Source organism: Alternaria ethzedia (genome assembly GCF_023757985.1).
Source record: "Alternaria ethzedia strain BMP 0044 chromosome Unknown scaffold_13, whole genome shotgun sequence".
Lineage (NCBI taxonomy): Eukaryota > Fungi > Ascomycota > Dothideomycetes > Pleosporales > Pleosporaceae > Alternaria > Alternaria ethzedia.
In genome coordinates this window covers 755,146-779,669 of record NW_026056206.1, presented here as the reverse complement: position 1 = coordinate 779,669, position 24,524 = coordinate 755,146, and the positions used below count along the sequence as shown (strand labels likewise).

At 52.7% G+C, this 24,524-nt stretch overlaps 6 protein-coding genes across 6 annotated transcripts; 2 read left to right on the top strand and 4 right to left on the bottom strand.

Annotated features, from left to right (window-relative positions):
- Positions 1 to 536: 536 nt before the first annotated feature.
- On the bottom strand, positions 537 to 2,114 carry J4E87_006124 (uncharacterized protein; the record flags this gene model as incomplete). The annotated part of the gene is made up of 3 exons (XM_049377729.1): positions 537 to 1,454; positions 1,512 to 2,036; positions 2,106 to 2,114. The coding sequence occupies 3 exons, from the start codon at positions 2,112 to 2,114 to the stop codon at positions 537 to 539; spliced, it is 1,452 nt and encodes a 483-aa protein (XP_049232770.1).
- Positions 2,115 to 3,386: 1,272 nt separating this feature from the next.
- Positions 3,387 to 4,263, bottom strand: J4E87_006123 (uncharacterized protein; the record flags this gene model as incomplete). Its single annotated transcript, XM_049377728.1, has 2 exons — positions 3,387 to 4,222; positions 4,260 to 4,263. The coding sequence occupies 2 exons, from the start codon at positions 4,261 to 4,263 to the stop codon at positions 3,387 to 3,389; spliced, it is 840 nt and encodes a 279-aa protein (XP_049232769.1).
- A 2,190-nt stretch (positions 4,264 to 6,453) lies between these two features.
- ANP1 (Mannan polymerase II complex anp1 subunit) lies at positions 6,454 to 7,950 on the top strand (the record flags this gene model as incomplete). The annotated part of the gene is made up of 4 exons (XM_049377727.1): positions 6,454 to 6,462; positions 6,495 to 7,167; positions 7,218 to 7,537; positions 7,585 to 7,950. The coding sequence occupies 4 exons, from the start codon at positions 6,454 to 6,456 to the stop codon at positions 7,948 to 7,950; spliced, it is 1,368 nt and encodes a 455-aa protein (XP_049232768.1).
- Positions 7,951 to 14,127: 6,177 nt separating this feature from the next.
- On the bottom strand, positions 14,128 to 15,073 carry J4E87_006121 (uncharacterized protein; the record flags this gene model as incomplete). The annotated part of the gene is made up of 3 exons (XM_049377726.1): positions 14,128 to 14,416; positions 14,484 to 14,903; positions 15,069 to 15,073. The coding sequence occupies 3 exons, from the start codon at positions 15,071 to 15,073 to the stop codon at positions 14,128 to 14,130; spliced, it is 714 nt and encodes a 237-aa protein (XP_049232767.1).
- A 4,503-nt stretch (positions 15,074 to 19,576) lies between these two features.
- Positions 19,577 to 20,714, top strand: J4E87_006120 (uncharacterized protein; the record flags this gene model as incomplete). Its single annotated transcript, XM_049377725.1, has 3 exons — positions 19,577 to 19,580; positions 19,632 to 19,786; positions 19,977 to 20,714. 3 exons carry the CDS (start codon positions 19,577 to 19,579, stop codon positions 20,712 to 20,714), a joined length of 897 nt encoding a protein of 298 aa, XP_049232766.1.
- A 1,135-nt stretch (positions 20,715 to 21,849) lies between these two features.
- Positions 21,850 to 23,733, bottom strand: J4E87_006119 (uncharacterized protein; the record flags this gene model as incomplete). Its single annotated transcript, XM_049377724.1, has 3 exons — positions 21,850 to 22,796; positions 22,847 to 22,933; positions 22,980 to 23,733. The coding sequence occupies 3 exons, from the start codon at positions 23,731 to 23,733 to the stop codon at positions 21,850 to 21,852; spliced, it is 1,788 nt and encodes a 595-aa protein (XP_049232765.1).
- Between the last annotated feature and the right edge of the window lie 791 nt (positions 23,734 to 24,524).

Below are 24,524 nucleotides of genomic sequence, written 5' to 3'. Positions count from 1 at the left end.
TGGTCAGCATCATGATGCGATGCAGGCTATACAGTATAGTGGATGGCCACCGCCTCCAGACTACAGAAAAGTACCATTGATTGATAAACACATGAAATCAACAGTCCTGACGATGAGCATTGCTGTCACGAGGGCTAATCGAGCGACCAAGTTGGGTCTATACGTGGGCTTGCCAAACATTCCAGTGAGCCACGCATAGTCTGGGTTTTACTAGCCGTGAATCATACAGCAAGACAAAGTCAGCCTACATACTCAAACAAAGCATATGAAAGTGAAGGTGTGAAGAAATACTCTCGTGTGTAAGGAAGTAATATTGCGTGTAGACGCCGGAAACAGTTGCGTCTCAAAACGATAAGGGTATACACATCCCAACTATGTACAAGAATAGCAACGCCATTAGTTCCTCTTCCGATTTGACTTCATTAGTTCATACGCATGTCCAGTTCATCCCTCCTCGTCCTCCAGAATGTCGCAATTATTATGCATAGTAGACTGAACCAAAAGCTTGGTCGCTCTGTAAAACGCGGACAATAGAACTACAAAGTGAGCATATATACGAACACGCCCATCATAGCTAGTCCGAAGTTGAAGGACATGTGCGAAGCTGCTCCTTCAGTCTCCGAAGGCTGCGCCGCGTCGCCCGTCTGACTGGGGTTGTCATTGTTACCCGAGTCGGTGCCACTAGGGCTCGTGTTTTCGCCGCCGGGAGTGTTAGACCCATCGTTGGACACAACATTGAGCGACAGGTCGTTGATTTGCTGGCCATTGCTACCAGTGACCTTCTGTTTGACGTTGGTGTCACCAATATCCACCAGCGCGCCATTTGTTGGGTTCTCGATACCGTTGTCGATCAGATCCTGGCATCCAGGGCAGACAGCTGGAATCGTGAAGTTTTTGCTAAATTGCTCCGCGGTTATAAGGCTGCCGTCGCATTCGGGGGCTTTGAGCTCGGTGGACTGAGGGTTGGTCGCCTCAAGGGCGCTAAGATCGAGCTTGTTGAATTGGCTCTGGAGATTGTCGTAGTCCTTCATGAGTGCGACAGAGCCGTCTTGGTCAATCTCGACTAAGCCGTAGTTTGCTTCCTCATGGGAGTACTCATATACGAGACCTCCAGAGAGCGCCCTCATCTGATCGCCGTAAAGGGCCTGAACTTCGTCGAAGTCACGAGGCATGACACGGTTGCAGCCGTATTCGCTGAAAAAGACGGGAACAGCAGAGTCGGCGAACATAGTAGCCAAGCCATCATATGTGGAAGTCTGATAGTTGTCGCCATTGCACCAGCTGTAGGAGTTGAGACCAAAGAAGTCAGAGGATGACTCGTCCTCGTCGTGGATACACTGCATGTAAGCCCAGGTATCATGCAAGATCTCGCGGACATCTGCAGCAGAATATCCGACTGGGATGGTGCGGTCGGCATGGTTCTTGATGTAGTTCTTCATGTCACGCTGAACAGCCTGTGTTTTTGTCAGTTTATCTTATCGTGCATCATTGGCTGAGATAATCGAACGTACCCGGATGTACTGGGGGTTGAATTCAGCAGTGCTCAGATCATTCATGACCTCGTTCGCAGAGAAGAAAGCCATGGTGTTGGGGAAGCCTTTGAAGTTCTCAATGATACCGAACGCGCGAGTAAGGTAGTCGCTGTTGTAGGATGTCCATGGTTCCGCGCGGTTGATGCTCTCTCCGGGTAAGGGCGAGTTGACATCAAGGATCATGTAGATGCCGGCCGCGTTGAAGATGGAGGCACACTTGGAGTGGTCAAGCGTAGGGTCGAGATTGTAGACGCGAATTGTGTTCACACCCAGCTTCTGCATGAGGGTTGCATCTCGCAGACATTTGTCGCCATCTGTGAGAGGATCTTCGCTGTTGGTGGGATTGTATGCTCCTTGACCTCCGGGTTGATAGTCGACGCCAATGATCATTACCCGCTTGTCGGTGGCGGTGTTGATGAAGTCCTGGCCACGGATCTCGACTGGCTGGACGGCATAGGCGATGGATGAGAAGAGCGCGGGGAGCAGCGCGGCTACGCGACTGAACTAAGAGAAACGTTAGCGTGGCTCACGATGCAAGGAACATGGGTTGGATGCTGTAGGCAGGGAACGTACAGAAGGCATGGTAGCGAAGGACAATTTTACAACGACGACCGTAGAGCGAAAGACGTAGAAATCCTTGGGCGATTGCAGCGACTACTGTCTCGCCTTATAATCCTTCAGATTGCCGCTTGGGTTGGTATCGCAATGTTATGCACCAAGACTAGTTGCAGTGGATCTTGGCCGCGGAGGAGCAGCTAAGACGGAATTGCTTGCCGGCTACTGTGCTGTGATTCGAGCGAGAAAAACGAACGGCGTGCATATGTCGCCCGCTGGAAATGATAAAAACCAAAAGTGACAAAATCGGCTGGGGAAAGAGGATAAGAGAGACAGTGGCACAGCGAACACAGATATGTGTCTGCTCCTCGCCAGCCGCAAGCAGGCAGTGGCTCCCCATGACAGCGCTTTGGGAAGCTGTGCTTACTGCCTCATCCCATCTCGGCAAGGATGACTTCTAGATAGCAGGAGCGGGATGACCTCTGGACCCACGCCGCTGCCATTGCCAATGCGACCCGCCCGGAAAGCTCTGAAAGTGTCGACTCTAGCGTACTCCGGGTGGGCCGTGAACTCGTCCTGGCTTTACCGACACGCTTGTTCTTTGCCGTCCCAAGCTTATTCCCAAAGTATCAGGAATATGTCCAATCTGTGAGCCGTGTCGGAGGCTGGAGGTGTAGGATCGTGACGCCATTGTCAAAACAAGTGGCAAGGATTGCTGCACCCCAGCCACTTCCTGCAATTGCGCACCAATCATGGCGGTCAAAGCTCCGACATGCACCTTGGCAATGTTTACTGCACATGCGGGAGATATGGCGCGCCTGAGACTTGAGGACATGGCTCTGCTGTCAGATCGCTGCTAGGCTAGATTGTTTGTGGTTGAGGTCAATGTATCATCACGTCCGTCTTCACTGATAGCGCCAGCTCGACTGCGGAAACAGGCGGACAAGATCGTATTCTATACATGTCGTCGGCTAAGGTAGTTTCTGCACTTGGGCTCAACGTCTACTCCAGGTGGATTCAAGTGGGCCCTCTTAGCCGCGAAGTTTAGGCCTTGAGGTCCACACGCATGAGCTTATCCTACTCAGGCGGTTTTGAACGCCGAAGCTATGCATTTTGAGAACGCCATACGAACAAGGCCACAATTTGTAGATCGTTCCGACGCTTACCCACCAGGCGAGGGTCGACGTTGTCGGCAACGATCTTGCGTCGGCGGTTGAGGCGCCAGCCTGAAGTTTGGCTATCTGGTGTGTGCAAAGCTGCGAACTGGAAACAGTGTAACAAGCTTTATGGCACTCTGCCTCATCCTGTCATGTCCACGTCTTGTGCCTTCCTTTTCATACCGCTCTCGCTCGCCTCGATCTGACCCCGAAACTTGGCTTGTAGCGCTTCGAGCAGGACCTCTTTGACCACCGCGAGACTGCCGACAGCGGCATGCGTGGCTCCCTCGATCAAAGCATCTGGATCTGAGCCGACGTCCCCCTTCATCCATATCTCTGTGATCTCGTCTCTTGAAGCCAGGTATCCGACTACACAGGCAGCAACAACCTGTTTATGTTCTGCTGGACAGGGATCAAGTATCCTAGCCAGCTCCTGCTCTTGTCTTGACTCGGGGTTTCGCGTGATTGCGGCGACACCTCCACACACCACATCGACGCAGTCTATCCCGGCGTCCGTTATGGCAGCGCTGGCGACCGTGATGCAGCCTGCTAGCACGTTCAAGAGACCCCATCCACTCCCGGCTGCGCTGCCCCCGCCAGCAGAGTCTCCCCACCAGCCATCTTCATCTCCTTCCAGTATGGTGACTACAACTTCGACCCCACTCTTGGGCCATCTCTCTCCGATGATGACACCTCGTAGCGCAGTCTCTAGATGAACTCCCAGGTCGCGCTCTGCCGAATCGCGTATGTAGCCTCGCCGTTGTCGTGTTGCAAACGGCGCAAACTTAACCGTGGTTGTAAGGAGGAGCGAAGGACTGAAGGGCGCGCTACGGGGAAGAGGCTTGGGGCCTTGTATAGAAGCCGTGATCTTGAGAGATGAAGTCGGCGGAATGAGAGTCGACTTGATCGCGGGGGAGGAGGAGGGTATTTCGAGGTACGCGGAACCTGAAGCTGAGGGTATGATGGATGTTTGGAGGACTGTGGACGTGTTAGAAGCAGAACATGTGTAAGGTACGCATTGCAGACAACATGCAGCTCGCTGATAGCTACCGGAACCCACATCGATCCAGGTGAGCTCCACATCCGCGCGTAGGAAGACGCATGGGGTCATTCGGGCACTTACAGATCCTGCGAAGCTCATTCGCGCCTCTTGACCTTGTCGGCCTCAACTTTTCCAGGTACTGCGGTTCTCTGATTGTACGCGCAAACACTGGCGCACTGGTACCACCGCTGGGCGCATTGTTTCTTCTCCTGTCCGTGTTCATCGTGTCTGTGATTGTGTTGTGCTGTGCTGCAGCGCTGCTGTACTTGCAGATGATTTCATGGTGTTCAGAAAAGTGGATGACTAAGCGCAGATCCGCCAAGATTTCGGGACCCTCAAGTTCAATTTTCTTGCGCGTCTGGTTCAACTTTCTTTCCTTACCTCACATCCGCGCTCACGGTACGTTCACGCACACCCCTCTATCCTCCCCCATTTCATGATTGATACCTTGAAATAGTTCTTGCGATCTTAGATGAGCTTTGAACATGCACCACCCTCTGATTCCAACTTTGGAGCTTCCGCTTTCACATCAGGCTTTGCGACCTTGGCTAACTCAGCTCAGATACAGGCCAGCGTTGTACCAGAGCGCGCGACGACGCGATTCGCAAGCATGCTGTCATAGCTCCACGGCTGCGACACGAGTCTATGTTCTTGGGCATTCAATTGATGCGCCAGCACATCTACTGCTAACCTACAGCACTCCCAAGTACATACTGATTAGTGGTAAGTTTTCATCATTCCTTCTCACTCCGCTTTATATGATGATCGTATTATTTCAGTTCTGCTACTGAATCTCTTTGAAGAAAATTTATACCGCTTACCTTTGTCTGATATCACTTTACACTTCCAGCTCATTACTTCACAATTTGAAGGATCTCGCTGACATTGTAACCAGACACGCATTCTAGATCTTGCCACCACGAGCCTACTGTTCATGGTAAGCACCCCGATCCCTCTCCGGTTCCGTTCAAGGAGGAAAACTAGTCTATCCATTCAACGACATCTGTCGCCGGGTCACCCTCCCGCACCCTACCAGTCTCGGCTGGGATGACGGGTTGTGGAGTTGCACTGTTGGTTCGTCCAACGCCGCGTCATTGTGGTCTTTGAGCCAAAAGTCGCGGTAATCCGTCTTGGGCTGCCGCGACCCGAGGCCAGGCGATGGGGGATGATTTAACACGGCTTTCTGAGCACATAACACACGTCGATACTATTACGAGATCGTTGTTCGAGCATCGCTAACGACGCTCAGATTGTTGGAAGGAACTACAGAATGATACAGTGGAAGCCGGGATCGTGGGCTATAGTAGATACTCGTACTTCGAATGCATTCATTCAACTCATAATTGTTTTGGTTCCTGTTCCTTGATATTCGCTCGTGATTCTTCGTACAAGCGACAAGTTTTAGTTGTCGCAATGTGCTGCTTCCCTTTCACCACTGTATGACCCCTGTGAGACATGCGACGCAATGTCGAGAATACGAGGGTCTAAACTCACCCTTGCTCGTGTACCGTTACTATTCGCTGCTTGGACGTGGACAGCCACTCCTGCACATCATTGCTCTACAAGTCTGAAACGGCCATGCTAGGTGGCTTGGCTTAGCCTCCCACCTCGGGGATCTGACAAAGTGGCAGCACTCGAACGACCACCACCGTGCATCTCGTCAGCCCTGCGCGTCGAGTCGATTGATTCGGCAACATCCGCTGAGACGCGCGCGAGTTATCAGCAACCTGTCTGGACGTCACCGTGGCCTTAGCGAACAAATCCTTGGCCCTGCAACGGAGGTTATCAAACACGCGCAACACCCCAAGCGCACGACATCACCAATCTGAAGACGGCTACCGAAGTGTGTAACCTCGCGAATACACTGAGCAGCGGCAATTCCCTGGCGGAGATCAACAAGGAGTGCAAGGTGGTGCTTCGATCAGCAACTTGGTGATCTGGCGGGTCTTCGGTGACCGGGGTTCTCCAAGGGAGCATTCGACATCTGGCGCCCATCTCTCTGGATGTTGCCATTACATTCCTCTACGAAAGGGAAGATGCACCGCCATGCCTTTTCCAACGGGGCGTATCCCTCACAAGGAGGGGGCACCTTTTCAATCCAACCTCACAAGTACGTCCAACACCCGCCGGCACCCTGCGCCGCGCCTCCTTTACGCTCAACCCCCAGATGAACATGGTTCTGACACTCGGTGCACTTTCAGATTCCAGCCACGGTCACAGCCTGCGCTCCGACGGCGGAGAACATTGATCCAGCGCTTGCTGATCGTAGGCTCGCTGTTCTTTACCGCCCTATTCTTCTTCTTCCCCGACTTGCGACCGAACCTGGGCTCCGGGCCCCTCAGCTTACTCACCACGAGCGATGACGCGCAACTCGAGACGGTGCGATACTACGACCTGAACAATGTCCAAGGCACGGCAAGGGGATGGGAGCGGGAAGAACGCATCCTGCTATGCGCTCCGTTGCGAGACGCGGCTCCGCATCTGCCCATGTTCTTTGGCCATCTGAAGAACCTCACCTACCCGCACAACCTTATCGACCTGGCTTTCCTCGTCGGAGATTCCAAGGATAACACCATCTCACTCTTGACGGAAAAGTTGGAGGAGCTACAGGCCAATCCCGATCCCAAGCAGCAATTTGGCGAGATCTCCATCATGGAGAAGGATTTCGGGCAAAAGGTCAACCAAGACGTTGAGAGTCGTCACGGTTTCGCGGCACAGGCTGGCCGCCGAAAGTCAATGGCGCAAGCGCGAAACTGGCTGCTAAGCGCTGCTCTGCGACCAACGCACAGCTGGGTCTACTGGAGAGATGTCGATGTCGAGACTGCTCCCTTCACAATCTTGGAAGATCTGATGCGACACAACAAGGATGTCATTGTACCGAGTATGTACGGCCACGCATAGTACAAGTTTGTATGCTAACATCCTACGTAGACGTCTGGCGACCGCTTCCGGACTGGCTCGGCGGAGAACAACCATACGATCTGAACTCCTGGCAAGAATCCGAGACGGCTCTCGCTCTCGCCGACACCCTCGACGAGGATGCAGTCATTGTAGAGGGATACGCAGAGTACGCTACTTGGCGCCCGCATTTGGCCTACCTTCGCGACCCCTACGGCGACCCGGACATGGAAATGGAGATCGATGGTGTTGGTGGTGTCAGTATTCTTGCGAAAGCCAAGGTCTTCCGTTCCGGTGTCCACTTCCCTGCGTTCAGTTTCGAGAAGCACGCTGAGACAGAGGGTTTCGGCAAGGTGAGCTATGTCATTACACCTCTTACAACAGAGCTAACACATAGCAGATGGCAAAGCGCATGAAATTCTCCGTCGTCGGCCTACCGCACTACACCATTTGGCATCTTTACGAACCCAGTGTTGACGATATCCGACACATGGAAGAGATGGAGAAGGAACGCAAGGCAAAGGAGGCCGAAGAAGAGGCCAAGAAGGCAAAGGAGAACAAGATCAAGGAGAACTTTGACGAGAAGAAAAGCGACTGGGAGAAGGAGAAGGCGGCGGTTCAAGACATGGTTCAGCAAGCAAAGAACGAGGAGAAGGCGGCAGCCGAGAAGGCCAGGCAACAAGAAGCAGCAGCGAAACAGGAGTCGAACCAGGCAGACACCAAAGAGGATAAGCCAGTCGAAAAGAAGGAGGGCGAGCAATCGTAGTCGTTACAGCACCGGCATAATCTCAAGGGTACGGGACCTCGGTCAGCATCCATGTTCGCAATATTGGACCATAGTGGGTCGAACCACCACAGCGACGACAGTAACGATTTAGGCAGATTGGGCGCAGATCTGGCTTTGTTTCTTTCGATATACTGCATGCTTTGATTGTAGCCTACAGATTTTCAAGGCAGCAACATTTGGCGGAATCGGCCTTGGATGGTGGCATTTCCGCTCGGAGAGTGTTTGAAGATGATGCGGAGGAATGTATACATTAGACAGCAGCTTTTGCATCACGGGCGTTGTAGGTTCAGCAGTAGATGAGCACTACGTTTGTTTGTAACAATATCAAGAAACATTATGAAATGCAAGCGGCAAAGATTAGCGCAACTCGCCGTGCTTCTGTGTTTCGTCATGGCTGGCATCTGACGCTGGTCGGACCCCTGGCCTCAGCACCTCCGAAACTCCGCTAGAGCTAAGCCGCCAAATGTTCGGACGGTGCAACTCGACGCCTGGAATCGATTGCCTACGACTTGAGGACAGATTGTCGAGGGCAAAGATTATTTCACGCCCTAAATACCTCAATATCTAGATTATCACCAGGCAGCAGCAATTGGGAGGATGCGTGTCATCTTTCAAGTCGACTGAACCAGACATACAGCTGTCCATGAGCCATCCACCATAAAGACACGACGCCGCGCACCACACTCTTGTCGCATACAAACGTACACCACAACCTTCTCGCGCCATGTCGAGCACCGACGGCGACGACCATGTTGCGTCAACACTCCAGGAAACGATCGTCGACCTGGACCCCCGACCTATCACCGTCGCAGTCAACCCAGTAGCTCTGGTGGTGACAGAATGCATTACCGTTACGTCGGCGATGCGAAAGCATGCCCGCTGGGCACACTCCTCAGTCGCGGCCATACTGGGCAGCTCTTCCAACAAGACACCGGCCGTGCAACGACGCGACCGCACGGGACAGGGCATCATAAGCGCGGGAGAGCAAGAGGAGGCTGTACCGAGCAGATGGGGCCTGCGGGGGAAGAAGGGCAAGAGCATGCAGGACAACCCCCTCATGTCTGCCTTTGCGCGCCTGAGGAACGACCTGAAGGGCTGTAAAGGTGAATGCTACAGTCGGGACGATACATGGGCGATGCTAACGCTGCACCAGACATCCGGACCTTCGATACCCCCTCCATGCTCCACCCCTTCCTACAAGTCATCCGCTCCTCCTCCACCTCCGCGCCCATCACCTCGCTCGCCCTCATCGCTATAACCAAATTCCTGTCGTACGGCATCATTGGCCATGACTCTCCACGTCTACCAGAAGCTATGCAGCAGCTCTCCTCCGCCATTACACACTGCCGATTCGAAGCCAGCGACTCGGCTGCCGACGAGATTGTTCTCCTTCGTATCCTCAGGCTTATGGAAGTCATGATCTCAGGTCGCGGAGGAGAGGTACTGGGCGACGAGAGCGTATGCGAGATGATGGAGACAGGCTTGAGCATGTGCTGCCAGGCGAGACTGTCAGAGCTGCTCCGACGCTCGGCAGAGATTGCCATGGTTTCCATGTGTCAGGTCATATTCCGCAGGCTGAAGACGCTGGAGATTGAATCGCCAGAGGAGCTGGACGCCATGGATGAAGAGTTGGAAGGAAAGGACGAGCAAGATGGTCTGAGAATGGACCCAACCGCAAACGGCGAGGGAGACTCTGCACAGCACAAGGTCGAGGCGCTGCAGCAGCCAATCGATCCTGAGAAGGGACATGAAGACAACGACAGTACCGCGAACCCTGCGAGTAGTACTCTAGATCTACCAGCAACCGCGGCGGATGGGCAGCCACAAGCCCCTCTCGAGATCAAGCCGTACTCATTGCCGTCCATAAGAGAGCTGTTCAGAGTATTGGTTGATCTGCTGGACCCTCACGACCGCCAACATACCGACACCATGCGCGTCATGGCCTTGCGCATCGTAGACGTTGCTCTTGAAGTCGCCGGGCCGTCGATAGCGAGCCATCCCAGTCTGGCCAATCTGGCCAAGGACACCTTGTGCAGGCACATCTTCCAGCTCGTCAGATCAGACAATATGGCCATCTTGAACGAGTCATTGCGAGTTGCTGGTACGTTGCTGGCGACATGCAGGAATGTGCTCAAGCTGCAACAAGAGCTCTACCTCTCGTATCTGGTCGCATGCCTTTTCCCACGGGTTGAGATACCCATTGAGCCGGGTATCGAACCTTCATTATACGAAGGAGTTCCAAGTGCGCCCAGTCTAATCAAGCAGCCGCCGCAACAAAAGAGCAACTCAAGCGGTCGTTCAACTCCAGTGCCTGTCAAGGATCGGCAAAAGCTGGGGCTGGAAGGAGGCGCCCGAAAGCCGGATGCTCGAGAGGCCATGGTGGAGAACTTGGGTGGCTTGGTTCGGATACCTTCCTACATGGCAGAACTTTTTGTCAACTACGACTGTGAGATTGACCGTGGAGATGTCTGCATGGACATTGTTGGACTTCTCTCCAGAAACGCGTTCCCAGACTCTGCAACATGGAGTACTGTCAATGTACCTCCACTGTGTTTGGACGCACTGCTTGGCTTCGTGCAATCTATGGCAGATCGCCTCGACGACGAGCCTGTGACTGAAGGCTATCCAAGCGTTGAGTCACTCCGCGAGCAGCGGGCGCGCAAGGCGGTCATCATCCGTGGTGCCACTAAATTCAACGAAAAGCCCAAGGCTGGTATCGCCTACCTGGCACAACAGGGAATCATCCGAGACCCAGATGATCCTAAATGCATCGCCGAGTTCGTCAAAGGTACTACGAGAGTCGATAAGAAAGTATTGGGCGAGTTCATCTCGAAGAGGGGAAACGAGGCGCTCTTGAGCGAGTTCATCAACTTGTTCGACTTCAAAGGACAGCGGATAGATGAAGCGCTTCGACAGCTCCTGCACGCCTTCCGTCTCCCTGGTGAATCGGCCCTGATTGAGCGAATTCTGACAGAATTCTCTGAGACGTACTTCAACATGGTCAAGCCTGAGGGAATTGCCAACGGCGATGCCATCTATATCCTCACATACGCTGTCATCATGCTGAACACCGATCAACACAACCCCAACTTGAAGACGAAACGAATGCAGTTGGAAGATTTCACCAAGAACGTTCGAGGTGTTAACAATGGCAAGGACTTTGAACCTGAGTTCTTGCAAGGAATCTATGATTCAATCAAGAATCGCGAGATTATTTTACCCGAGGAGCACAGCGATCGAAACGCATACGACCACGCGTGGAAAGAGCTGCTAGTCAAGTGTCAGTCAACGTCCGACATCGTCATCTGCGACACCAACATCTTCGATGCGGACATGTTCGCTGCCACATGGAAGCCAATCATAGCAACCCTATCCTACGTGTTCATGTCTGCTACTGACGATGCGGTCTTTTCCCGCGTTGTGCAGGGCTTTGACCAATGCGCTCAAATCGCTGCCAAATACGGCCTTACTGAGGCTCTCGACCGTATCATCTCGTGCTTGTCGTACATCAGCACATTGGCACCCGATGTGCCACCAAGCACATCGCTCAACACCGAGGTGCAAGCCGACAAGAAGAGCGTTATGGTCAGCGAGACTGCTGTGCGATTCGGTCGGGACGGTAGGGCGCAGCTAGCGACTGTAGTCTTGTTCCAGGTCATCAAGGGTAACGAAGCATCAATAAGAGATGGGTGGCAACACGTAAGGTTTTCGATTTTATTGTTGTTTTGTACGGTACTAACGATAGCAGCTTATTCGCATCATGGTGAACTTGTTCGTCAACTCGCTGATACCACCCTACTTCCTTTCTTTCCAGAAGACGCTCGCTCTAGCACCCATACCACTTCAGAACCCAGCACAAGTCATCGACCGTGCAGAGCGTCCAGCAGACACTGGCATCTTCTCGGCCCTGACATCATATGTGTCGAGCTTTGCCAATGACGAGCCTCCTGAGCCATCAGACCAGGAGATTGAGTACACACTTTGTACTGTGGATACTGTCAAGGAATGTCACTTCGAAGATATCCTTGCCAACATCAGCCAGCTGCCAGTGGAGTCTCTGCGGTCACTTCTATCATCTCTACTTGAGCATCTACCCGAAGATGGCTCACCTAGAGTCATCGTTGTGAAACCGGAGATACCCGGCGCAAGTCCGCGAACGACCGGTCCTAGACAGAAGGGTAAAGGCCCACTTTACGACCCAAGTCTTGTCTTCGTCCTTGAGCTGGCGACTGTCCTAGCGCTCAGGGATGAAGAGACTGTCAAGGAGCTTGCAAAGGATGTAACGGATGCTTTGGCGTCTGTCATCCGCGACGCGCCTAAGCATCACTATGTGGTCATTGCACGATCGGTATACTATCTTCTGAGTCTGCTCAAAGCCAGCAATGTAAGTCTTGATGCACTCCCAGGAGAATACAGTACTAATCGATCCAGGACTATGATTTCATCCGTGCGCCAGTCCTTATGCACACGTTCTCCAGCTTCAATGATGCTCTGCTACACGAGTGCGCACAACCGATTCTGAAGGGTCTGACAGACTGCTGCAAGGGTCCGAACGCTCTTCGCAGCGAACTTGCAGGATCACCAGACTTCTGGACCATTCTCAGCAGGCTTTCAGGAGTGCCCGATGCTGCTGGGGATGTATTCCAGCTCGTCGAAGACCTTACCACTTCGCCTCAACCTGGCATTACTGCTGATAACTACGAGGCTGCGATTGCGCTTCTCAATGAGTTCGCAACTGCAGCTCAAGTTGGAGCTCGAGAAGAGCAGTTGCATGATCAGGCTGCACGACGCAACAAGGGCCAGAAGCCTAAGAAGCTTGAGAGCAACGAAGTTGTCGTACGCGGCAGCACTGCTATGAGCATCGTCTTCCAACTTTCCAGCAGGGTGCCAAACTTTATCGAGCAGTCTCACCTTGAGACAACTGAAGGTAGGAACACTTCTCTCCTCACTCAACATCGAGGCACTAACACATTTTCAGCATGGACCGCATACTGGTCTCCAATCCTCAAAACTCTCGCGCATCAATGTCTCAACCCTTGCCGCTCTCTGCGTCAGCAAGCCTTCTCTTCACTCCAACGAACCCTTCTTTCCAACGACCTTGCCTCCCCCGAGCACCGAGAATGGACCGCGATCTTCAGCGAAGTCCTCATACCCCTCATCACCCAGCTGCTCAAACCAGAAGTCTACCAATCTGATCCACTGGGCATGAGCGAGACTAGGATCAGGGCCGCCACACTTCTGAGCAAGGTCTTCCTGCACTACCTAGTGCTGCTTGACGGCCTCTCAGGCGAAGAGAATGAAGAAGGGGAAAAGAGCCTGTCTTTCGAAGACTTGTGGATTACAATAGTTGGCCTCATGGATCGCTTGGGCAATAGCGGACAAGGCGACATGGACGAAGCCGTTGCCGAGAATCTCAAAAACATGCTTTTGGTGCTCAGCAATGGTGGATACCTTGCACCGCCCGACGAAAACCCCAAGCGAGAGGAACTTTGGCACGAGACGTGGAAGCGCATCAACCGCTTCCAACCCAACCTCTTCGCTGAGCTGTTCCCGGAAGAAGCTGGAAAGCCTGCGAGACCGAGACCGAGTAAGGATGAGCGGGCGGCGAAGGCTGAGCCGGTGATTGATGGCAGGGAGATGGATGTTGCTGAGAGGAAGAAGGGAGGTAGCAGTAGTGGCGAGACTGCGGACGGTAGTGAAGATGGTGAAGAGGAGAAGGATAAGGTGGCTGAGAAGGAAGGCTAGCATCTTCTGTATCACTTTGGCACCAGATGAGAGGGGTTGTTGGTACGTGAGTTTAGCATTGTTATCGCATTGCAGCATAGATGGTGTGAGAGGTAATGAAGAGAATTATACGACATCATACAGAGCATGATTTCCCCTTCGCTGCTTCGTGGTCTCATTGGTGTCAGAGGCTCGCATCGCTTACTCGTCGAGATGGTTCACATGGGTACCTGGCAGTTAGGTAGATTGAAATCTTCAACAGTACGGCACAAGACTTCATACACATCAACTCATTGCACCCACGGAGAAGATAAACGGCATCATGATCGAAAATCCCTGCCACGTGGCTTGAATATACCCATTCAAATACTTCATATGTTTCTCGCAAAATCTACATTGAAAACTTCCTCCTCCCCTAGCCCCTCGTTCACTTCAAGCATGAGCCATGGCGGCAGCAGCAGCGGGAGTCTCGGCGGGAGCTGCTTCCGCGGTAGTCATAGGCATCTCAGCAGGGGGTGCTTCAGCGGGTGCCTCGGCAGCGGCTGTCGTCTCTGCTGGGGCTTCTGCGGCAGATGTCGTCGCGGGCGCTTCTTCAGCGGGAGGTGCCTCAGCAGGAGCCTCTTCAGCGGGCGGTGCCTCAGCTGGCGCCTCCTCAGCCGGAGCCTCAGCGGGAGGGGCGGGAGGGGCAGCAGCGGGATCCTCTGGAGGTGCAGGTACGAAGCTGTAAGAGAGTCAGTATTTGTATGATCGGAAGCATGACCAAAAGGCTGGGAGGCATCAAGACTTACGCAGCAGCATCCAGAGCAAGTTTGCCCGCAGTTCCGCCGACGACGTCGGTTCCATCAGTGCTCGATTCGCTCTGCTGGCTCAACTTGACATAGTCGGCCAACTGTTGCGTACTGGCAGGGTTGACCATCATGACCTGACCCTCCTGGCAATGAGGTCCGGTAGCACAGTACAGGAACATGGGGTCCGCGCTCGTGATGGGCATGTTGAACGTTCCGACATCTGTCTGGCCGTCCTCGAAGGGGATGTGACCGCTGTGGATACCGCCTTCCATGGGAGTGCATGCTGTGTCGGCGGTCGATTGCGTGACGGTGTGGTTGCCGTTGGAGAATTGGAATTGGACAATGTCGCCGACTGCTGCGGTGATTGTGTTGGGGATGAAGGTGTCCTGGGGTCCACCGACGATTACGGGGATGATCTGGCTGGCGCGGCGAAGTGGGTTGGCTTGTTTTAGTTAGCAAAGAGTACGTAAGGAGACATGTGTGTATGACATACACTTGATGCTAGGCAGTCTGTTGACAGTCCTGAAGGCCGGGCCTGGAAGCGCACTTGCGGTAGCGATCAAAGCGACAGAGAATATGGTTGACTTCATTGTGTGATAGCGAATAGCTTGAGTTACAAAAAGGTATCGAGGGTATAGAAATAGGAACTAGACTACCGTTCAACGGTAGACTGAAGAATCGAAAGTAGAGATTATGTAAAGACCGTTCTACGGTTTGCGTAGTCAAAAGAGCGATGCGAAGAGAATGAAGGATACAAAGACACCAACTGAGCAAGAACCCACCTACAAGTACCTTTAGCTCATATACGCTTGTATCCTCCACTATCACATCCTCCACACGCCCGAATCAACCCTTTGCCTCCTCTATCCACACCATGAATCTTGCCTACGTAGCTCACCTCCTGCCCATAACACCTCAAACGTTGAAAATGGCCTGAGGAATCTTAGGGCAGCCACAGGCCAACCTATGGCGCACAGCCATGTGGATACCCGAGCTGTAAGACCAGGGCGGCCAAGCTGTCGCATTGTTGCACGTAGCCTAAACGATGTTTGACAGCCTTGTTTGCCAAGAGAAGGCATGGGAAAAGCGCATGGGTGAGGCGGTTGTATGCCGTTTGAAGATAAGTGGGGAGAGGAGTGCCGAGTTGCATCATGGTCGTTTGGAAACCTCAAGTGCCTTACCAGGCGTGGCGCTTAGGCTTGGGAAGGCAGAGGCGGGTAAACGGCAGGGTATGTTTGGGCGATGGGTGAACTCATATCCTGAAGTGGTGATGCGCGCGCTGATGGTCGCGATGGAGTTGATGGTTTGCGGGATGGTCGAGGTCTGAGAAGGACTGCCAGCGACACATATTGTTGAAAGTATCGCAAAGATTCGCAATACCGATAGTCTTCCTAACGCATCAATATATCATGTAAAAAACAAAAGCGCATTCACGATGCGATCGAAGCTGTGGGTACCCAGGGGTCTGGCAAGCATGTCACAGGAGGTCGGTGCTTGGTTCCTGCCTCGGTAGACGGCCTGGAAGCTAGAAGCGGGAAGCGAACGTTTGGGTCCACCGCAACCCGCGGTCTCTTGTGAGTCCGCGGTCCTCCGTACACCAAACACTACATGTCCGGCTTGGCTTAGCGCATAACTACTACTTTTTTGTGAGTTATGCGATGGTGAATCAAATGGGTGTCTATACCGTGAGATGGATATAGCCTCCACTTGCCGACACCCGGAGATTCCCCTTGATAAGGCATGATTAGTATTGTCTCTATGACGACAGCAGCTCCCCTATCTGCTACTTTTTAGACGTCGCGTTTCGCTCTAGTAGTTGCGAGCGCATTGTTCGCGCTCAAGCAAAAGCTCTAGTTGTCCCTGCCAGGTTTCTTAACATAGATAGAAGGTTCAAATAGTTAATCGCGATGACTGCTGCAGTATATTCTCTACCCTTGAGGACGTTAAAAGGCGCCAAAGCCATTCTCAATATCGCTTGATTTTGTTTTTGTTAGCGAAACCTTATCTATCTTTCTCCTTGTGTAAAATAGGAACTGCTAACATTTTGGCTAGAGGCTTAATTAGGGTATAGAGGAGGGGCGCTCTAGGGTAAGTTGAGAAGACGAGATGTAAGGAAGGTGAGCCGCCGTCACTTGACGATGACAAGAGGGATAGAATCAGATCTTGGTTTGTCAATAGCCAGAGCTGACATGTACCTGCACGTGACATTACTATTCAGCTTCGCCGCACAGATGCAGGTTTCAGAAAACTGAAGCTTACGCCGCACCCCGCAATCACTGGACTTCTGAGATGCAGCGGCTCGTATGCTCTTGTTCTCTTACCCCTCGCGCAGATACGCTCGATCGCCATGGCGAATCTCGCGGCATTAGCAGCTGAACTCCTCAATGAAATTGTGCAGTGCTGTTCTCATACCGACATCAAGCACCTCAGCGAGACATGTCGTCTACTTCACAACAAGATGGTGCGCCATGCAACTCAACATATCTAGAATACTTTTAATCGACGTCCTAGTTGCCAGAGCTCTACCGTAACCTGGATCTAAGCACACATAATGCTACTGCTCGATGTCGCTTCAAAGACTACTCTCCTTGGGGTGGTCATCGGGATGTACCCTCCAGATTCATCGCTCGGGAGTGGCATCCAATTGACGCCAACATTGCTAGGAAACAAGGACTGTTGATCAGGACAATCACCGAGAACCCTCATTATGGAAAGTACGTACGCGAATTATACTGGACGGTCCTTGATAACTACCACAACATGCTTTATCAGGAACGGCCATTGGCCGCGCGCCCACGCTCCTATGACAATACTTTCGCCCGAATGAACACGAGTAATCTTGCAATAGTTCCAGTCGGCGACCACACGATGAATCCTTACCAGAAGCTTGATCTGATGTGGAAGGGCTTCCACGACTACGATGGGGAAGGGAGACTTTGGGACAACGCATACAAAGCATGCGCGGATATGGAACGAGAGAGTTTCCCACCGGAAGATGGTAGGTTGTGGCATCGATGCAGCAGTGCGAGTCTTAATATTATCAGAACCGATGTGGCAAACTTTCCACAGCTTCGTGCATGTAGTCAGCATCGATCTTTGCTGGCTCAGGTATGGGACTCCTATGCACGTCTGGATATACAATACGTGACTAACTTCGATGATTCAAGACCCTGGCGAGAGGCTACTCCCCCAGCCCAGCTCTTTTGCACCACCAAGTCCGTCCGGCTGAGCGGACGCATGACACATAGGCTTGTCATTTCCATCCTGGGAGAAGGTTCCGCGCCTGGTCCGCGCCTCGACAGACTGGAGCTGAGCGATCTTAAGCTATGGGCAGAACTTGAACCAGCCCCCAATCACGACTCGAAATGTTCCAACTTGGAACGAGACTCGCGGATCCCAGACCGTGTGGAAGCCGAATTGGTGCCGCCAGCTTCAGGAAATCTTCAAGAGCTAAGCGAATATCACGACGCGAATCGTACTAGACTTCAAGTGCGCTCGAATGACCGGGTGACGGCGGAGACCCTCAACACACTCGCAAATCATTTCTCCGCGCTTACATCTCTTCGCATCACGATAACGGGGCCTATTTCATGGATGCGTCCAGATACATGGCATGAGTTACTGTATAGTTCCTGGGCACGGTTCCTAGGCTCCGTGCGCAATACCCTTTGCCATCTCTTCTTCGAACAGTGCGAAGGTCACAGAACTTCGTCCGCACCGCAGAGAGCCAGTAACTCATGGCAGACAAACAAACTTCGTCCAATGGAATGGCTGTTCGCTCGAGAGATTCTACCAGTCCTACTAGACCGCCCTTGGCCACAGATGAGCCGTATGGAGATTAGAGGTGCGGGTTTGAGTGAGCGGACACCACCACGCTACGCTTCACACGGTGGAGGCACACGTGACGGTTTCCCTTTGGCGGCTGAAGATCAGCTCCGAGAATTGCTAGGCTGTGAAGCGGAGCTGATAATAGAACAATCGACTCAAGAAGGTGAAGATGTGGATTCCATGGATCTAGGAATTCTGCCTGCATACAGTCAGTGGGAAGCTTGGAAGGCGATTGTCGAGCAGCGTGAGCCTCAGCACGATGACTCAACTCACGGGGGTGGTCATATCGCGAGCTGTCGCGTAGGTCATCGTGAGCAGTTTATGGTCAGAGGTCGTCACTGGACGATGGAAACTTACCCAAAGGAGGTGCGAATCCAGTGGAAAGGTTTAAACTTCGTGCCGCACGTCAGATACGTAGGGCCTAGATTTGAGACCGAATGAATGGAGCCCTGAAGGCGAGCTCGCAGAATATCCAAGTCTCTGTACAAAGACAGCCTCGTGCTACTACAGTGAATTCGACACAAATCAGAACAAGAAAGCCTAGTTAGATACCCGTATGAAAATCTTAATGCCAGGTGTTTGCTAAACACACGGTATTCGCTGTATGCAGCTGGACCTAGGTAAGATGCGACAAAACTCGTCTCATTGATCTTTGCCGGAGTTAGGCACACCTACTTTATTACGCGTTTAACTCGAGTCGGAAGGTTTTTGAACTCGTCGTAGGAAGTCTCACATCATGAGACTTGAGCCTGCATAGTGTATATCGTTGTGTCGAGGTTGGTTGCAGCACCGAGTGCACACGGGCTCGGTACTAATTGGACATAGCGCGCTTCGGCCGGAATTACTTTTCCGCCAGCCTGTAATTTTCTCTGAGCTCCCACCCACCCCTTCATCTTTAGTCCCAAGCTTCACGGGCACCTCACGGAAGACCAGCTCCAGCAGCCTTGGGGCCAGGGTCGCATTATTCACGATGCATACACGCATGCTGCTAGCCCCACGTACGGGTGCTGCTGCATTGGACCGCGACCTCGGCTGAACGCGATCCATGAGTGCGGAGACCGATTCCAACCGCTCTCCGCAACACGTCGCCAAACTCAACTACCCAGATACCCTTCCTCATACCATATCACAAGATGCGGACAGTCTCGGCGCTAGCTTCGCCTCTGCGGAGATCAACACACACAACGGCCCGCCAGAGCGCGCGGAGATGCTTCTCGAGCTCCCACAACCTGCAGGCTACATGGGGGTTCATAGGATTGGGACGCATGGGTTAGTATTATGGCTGCTCACATGACTATCATTCACTGACACCGATTATAGGGTATCCCATGGCGAAGAACCTCAGAGCGAAGATACCGGCAGAAGACACTCTCTTCGTGCACGATGTCAATACCGCAGCTACGAAGCAATTCCTCGAGGAGCATCCACAAGGCGTACGAGTGGCTGAGAACGTACGAGAAGTCGCCGAAAAAGCCGTACGTATACCTCTTCCACTACGTCCAGCACTCTCGTGATGAATTAATTGTTCTATCAATGATCTAAGTTGGGGGCCATTCGTGGCCCTTCTCCTGATTACACAAAAATTATAGCCAATCCTCTGATGCTTTATACACAACACATCTTCTCGTCAAGTACTTCGAGTGCAGTCCACTGACAGTGTTGCAGGAAACCATCGTCACATCATTGCCAGAACCTAAGCATGTCAAGGCAGTCTTCAAGGAGATGCTGGAACCAGCTACTCTTCTTTCAGATAGCTCCATCAACAAAGAACGCTTCTTCATCGATTGCTCAACCATCGATCCTATGACTTCTGGTGAGGTAGCGGAAGCTGCTCACTCCACCGGTCAAGGAAAGTTCATCGATGCGCCGATGTCTGGTGGTGTCGTTGGTGCACAAGCTGGTACGCTCACCTTCATGATCGGTGCGCCGCCTGAGGCAGTCGAAGGTGCCACCAAAGTCCTGTCATTGATGGGTCGGAGAGTGGTTCACCTTGGCGGACCGGGTGCTGGTCTCAAGGGCAAGCTAGCAAACAACTATCTGCTCGCACTCAACAACATTGCGACTGCAGAAGCAATGAGCATGGGTGTGAAGTGGGGTCTTGACCCCAAAGCACTAGCCGGTATGATCAACACAGCGACCGGCAAGTGCTGGCCCAGTGAGGTCAACAACCCTGTTCCCGGTGTCATTGAGGGCGCTCCTGCAAGCAGAGGCTACGAAGGAGGGTTTGGCATAGGCCTCGCCAGCAAAGATCTCAAGCTCGCATTGAAGGCTGCTGATGAAGCTGGTGTCAAGCTTGCGCTGGGAGAACCAGCAAGAGCGCTCTACGATGCTTGCGAGAAAGCCGAAAACTGCAAGGGCAAAGACTTTTCGGTAGTCTACAGGTATCTTGGGGGCAAGGAGTAGACAATATGACTTTGATCAACATCAATAACCGCTTCACACATTATCGCCTTCCCTCGTGATGTACATCTGATGAGTTGCACAGTCGTGCCCATCGTGAAGACCCTTGGAGAGCGAACAGAACCCCCGTCGTCCTTGCCTGTGTCACGTGTGCTATGTAGTGGTGGGAGGAGGGGAGAGCTTTGGTCAAAGTGAGAAGAAGACGGGAACAGCACTGCAACGTATGTTGAGGCACGTAGAGAAAGAAGAGACCTTGTTGTTACGACGAAAAGTGTATACGCCATAAAGTGACTTGAGACCCAGTACTCCATGATCTGTCCGAACATCAGCCCACAAATCGACAATCGATGCAGCAGCGCTAGGTGCGCTGCAGTGGATCGACACAGTAATACATGGATGGAGAAAGTCAGTGACGAAAGATGCTCGCAGCCCTTTGATCCCATAACCCATTGACAGACATCCAGTACAGCAGAATCCTGCGACCACAGTTTCGCAAAAGTAGACCAGACAACGCGAAACCAGGCTCAGATCCGTAGTGCAAAACAGCAGGGTCGCAGGACAAAATCAACGCAAACATCTGAAGTAGAAGGAAAGATCATGACAGAGCAAGACGAAGGAATTGCAAACGCCCATATCGCACACAAGGGATGATGGATCATCCTGAACAGAATAGGCAGCTCAAAGGCTTGATGGCCTGTAATCGTACATGTACGAGTCGTATCGTATCGTCGTGAGTCATATCGAGCAGAGAGGTCGGAGAGTTCGTAGAAGTCGTTATCTGGAGTAGGGCTTGTTCATCAGCGCGATTTCGCGCGCAACTGTTGCCCACTCCAGGTCGCGGCGAAGAGGCTCATTGCGTCGTTGACGCTGGTACTCTTCCCACTTAAGAAGTTCGTAAGTGAATCGAAGGTGTGGTTGAATTATAACATTAAGTCGTCGTGCCCGAACAAAGCAGCTGGAACTAAGTTAGTCTGGGTCAAATGGAAGACAGCTCATTACTTACTAGGCACGAGGGAAGGATAGGCCCATCTCGTTCATGACTTCAGCAATACAAATTGTTGCAGAACGCGACACGCCGACACGGCAATGCACTAAAGTAGCGCCTCCCTCTTTCTTGCCTGCTTCTACAAAAGGTCAGTTATGCGAGTCTCAGCGTGGAGTCAAGCCACTCACCAATGAATTTCAGGCAACGCTCAAACTCGCCCCAGAGAGGATCTACGCCATTGTCCTGAACTCGGTCGACCATCAGGAAGTTCTCGGCAGGCCAGTCGAGCTTCTTCTTGACGTCTTCGGGCCAAGAAAGCGGTTCTCCAACACTCAAGATGCGGTTAATGCCCATAGCGCGGAGGAGCTCCGGGTTGTTAGCGTGTCCAAGGTTGCCGAGGTACATGTAAGGCAAGATCCGACTGGGCAGACTGCCGTCGAGCTTCGAAAGCCAGCGTGGTTCGGAAAGATTCAGAACACTCTGGTTGAAGCGAGGAGAGTCTTGAAGGATTCGAGGTTGAATCGCTGTTAGAAGAGCAACATCTGAAGGGTATGCGAAGAAGTTGCGGCCTTTGTCGCGATGCATTTGAATCCAAGCATCGTGAACAGGTAGACCTTCTGCATACATGAAGTAAGCCAAGGCCAGAAGTGTCGTCTCGGTATAGCCATCTGTGCAGTGTATCAAAAACTTGCGTGGCGCAGCAATGTCGTCCATCTCTATAGCTTCGTCTTCTTCTTCCCGTCTTCGCTTCGACCGCCGGACCTCTTGTGGGTTCGCCAGCTCGTACATCCATTTGCACATTTCCATCAGGCCGTCAACTTCGCCATGCGCCCATGTAGGAGGCATGATGCTTCCGGATGAGGGAAACTCCATGTGCAGGGTAGACTTGCGGTGAACTCGTTCCAGACCCATGCGGAGAGCTCGGAGCGAGCGCGATTCGGGTACATGCGCAAGATCGGTCGCTTCAATCAGCATATCGTAGCCTTCTTCGCCCACGCAATCCGGATGTAGTGCCTGGTCAGGCGTTGGTCCCAGGAAAACGTTGTTGCTGATCTCGCTTGCTTTAGACATCGCACTCATCTCGTATCGTTCCCAATAGACTGTATGTTCATGTCAGCGGTGAGTCATCTCCTGTCGCATACCAACTTACAGAAATCGGCAATCTCTCCTGTCATATCGCCCGTAGAATTGATAGCAACCAGCTTTGGGTACTTCTCCTGCATGGATGAAAAGGGATCTGAGCTTATTAGTTTTGTACACTTTACAGCATTTACTGATCGTACCTGAGAGCATGAAGGTGTTGAACAGGCAATGCGGAAATCCGTTCCTTGCTTCATACTGCCTCTGCGCCCTGGAAATCTTCTGAGCAAGCGCAATCGTGTCTTGCGGCTTGGTTTTGTGGTCGCCGTATACTATGATGTCTGACACCATAGCCAGTTTGCAGGCCTGGATCTGGAAGTTGCGCACAGAAAAACCATCCTTGGGGTCACATTCAATGAACCTGGGTGTATCAGAAGACACCGATTCCAGTAGCTCATCCGGTGCAATTGCGCCCTTGAGCTTGGAAGCTGCCAGGTTCCCGCCGGTCTTGACGACAGTAATACTGCGAATGCATCTAGGAACTTTCCGACCGCTTCTGCGACGAGAAGAGAAGAAAGCAAGCTGTATCTGATTTTCGGAGTGAAGACCATGCATCCACGGAAAGACTTGGTCGGGGTTCGGAAGCGGCTGCGTTGCAATGTGCTCTAGGGCCTCCGCCATGCGATCCGCGGTGATAGTGTACACGGGCGGGTCATCGGAGTAGAGTGAACAGTATGCATCTGGCGGGTATGTGATTGACGAGGTTTCAATAAGACTGTCCTGGCGCGGGGGCGATGCTGGGGGAGTTGCAGGGAGACCACCAGGAGAGCACTCCGGGATGTGCTTGTTGGGAATGGCAGTAGGCGTACCACGAGAAGAGGTGTTGAGCGACAGGTGCGGTGGAGGTGTCGAAGAACGACCGGGCATAGAAGGATATCTGGCGACAGCAGCAGCCATGTTGACAAGTCCAAGGCTTAGGGATTAGAATGTGGTCGAAGGCGCGCAACGTGTGAAGGGCCTGTGGTGGGCGAGGAATCAATTGGGCAGGCTCCTTGCAATAGCAATAGGCTGGCTAATGGTGATGGTCCCTTCCCAATCAAAGAGATGCAGCGGAGGGGTCAGAGGACCACCAATGTACAGCAGGAGCGTGCGTATCACGGCAGAGTGGAGTGACAGGAGTGATCTGTCGCGCAATGATCAGTACACGGGACCGAAGGGCGTCTTATGCCTCGAGCTGTGGGACATACCGCGATGAAAGTTTGGGGAGACGGCGCACGTTAGTTGTTGAGTTGATCAACAGCCGGGGTCAAGGAGGTAAGCACGAGGGCCGTCGAGAAGTTGCGACCCTTTGCAGGAAGGTACGACCTACAGCGCGACGGTGAACATGATGTGAGGACAGGTGAAGTGAAGAATTGCGGGGAATGGATTGAACTGAATTAAGTCGAGAAGAAAGAAGAAAACATGGAGGGGCGAGGGGCGTCGATGGAGGTTGTAGCCACGACGAGGGATATGCCCAGGTGGGCGTCTCTAGTGGTTCCCCGCTATCTGACTTTCCCAGCATTCGACAAGGCGCCGTTTTAATTCACCCAACCCAGCTTCGTGGTGCGCGCCACCATGCAATGCCTGCTCCGACAGCTCTGCAATAGTTGGCCCGTGTAGACGACACCGCACACGGGGCATGCACAGAAGCTGTTCCTGCTCCATGACAGCCGCTGGGATTCGGCAGCATCACGGCGCAGTTGTCCAAG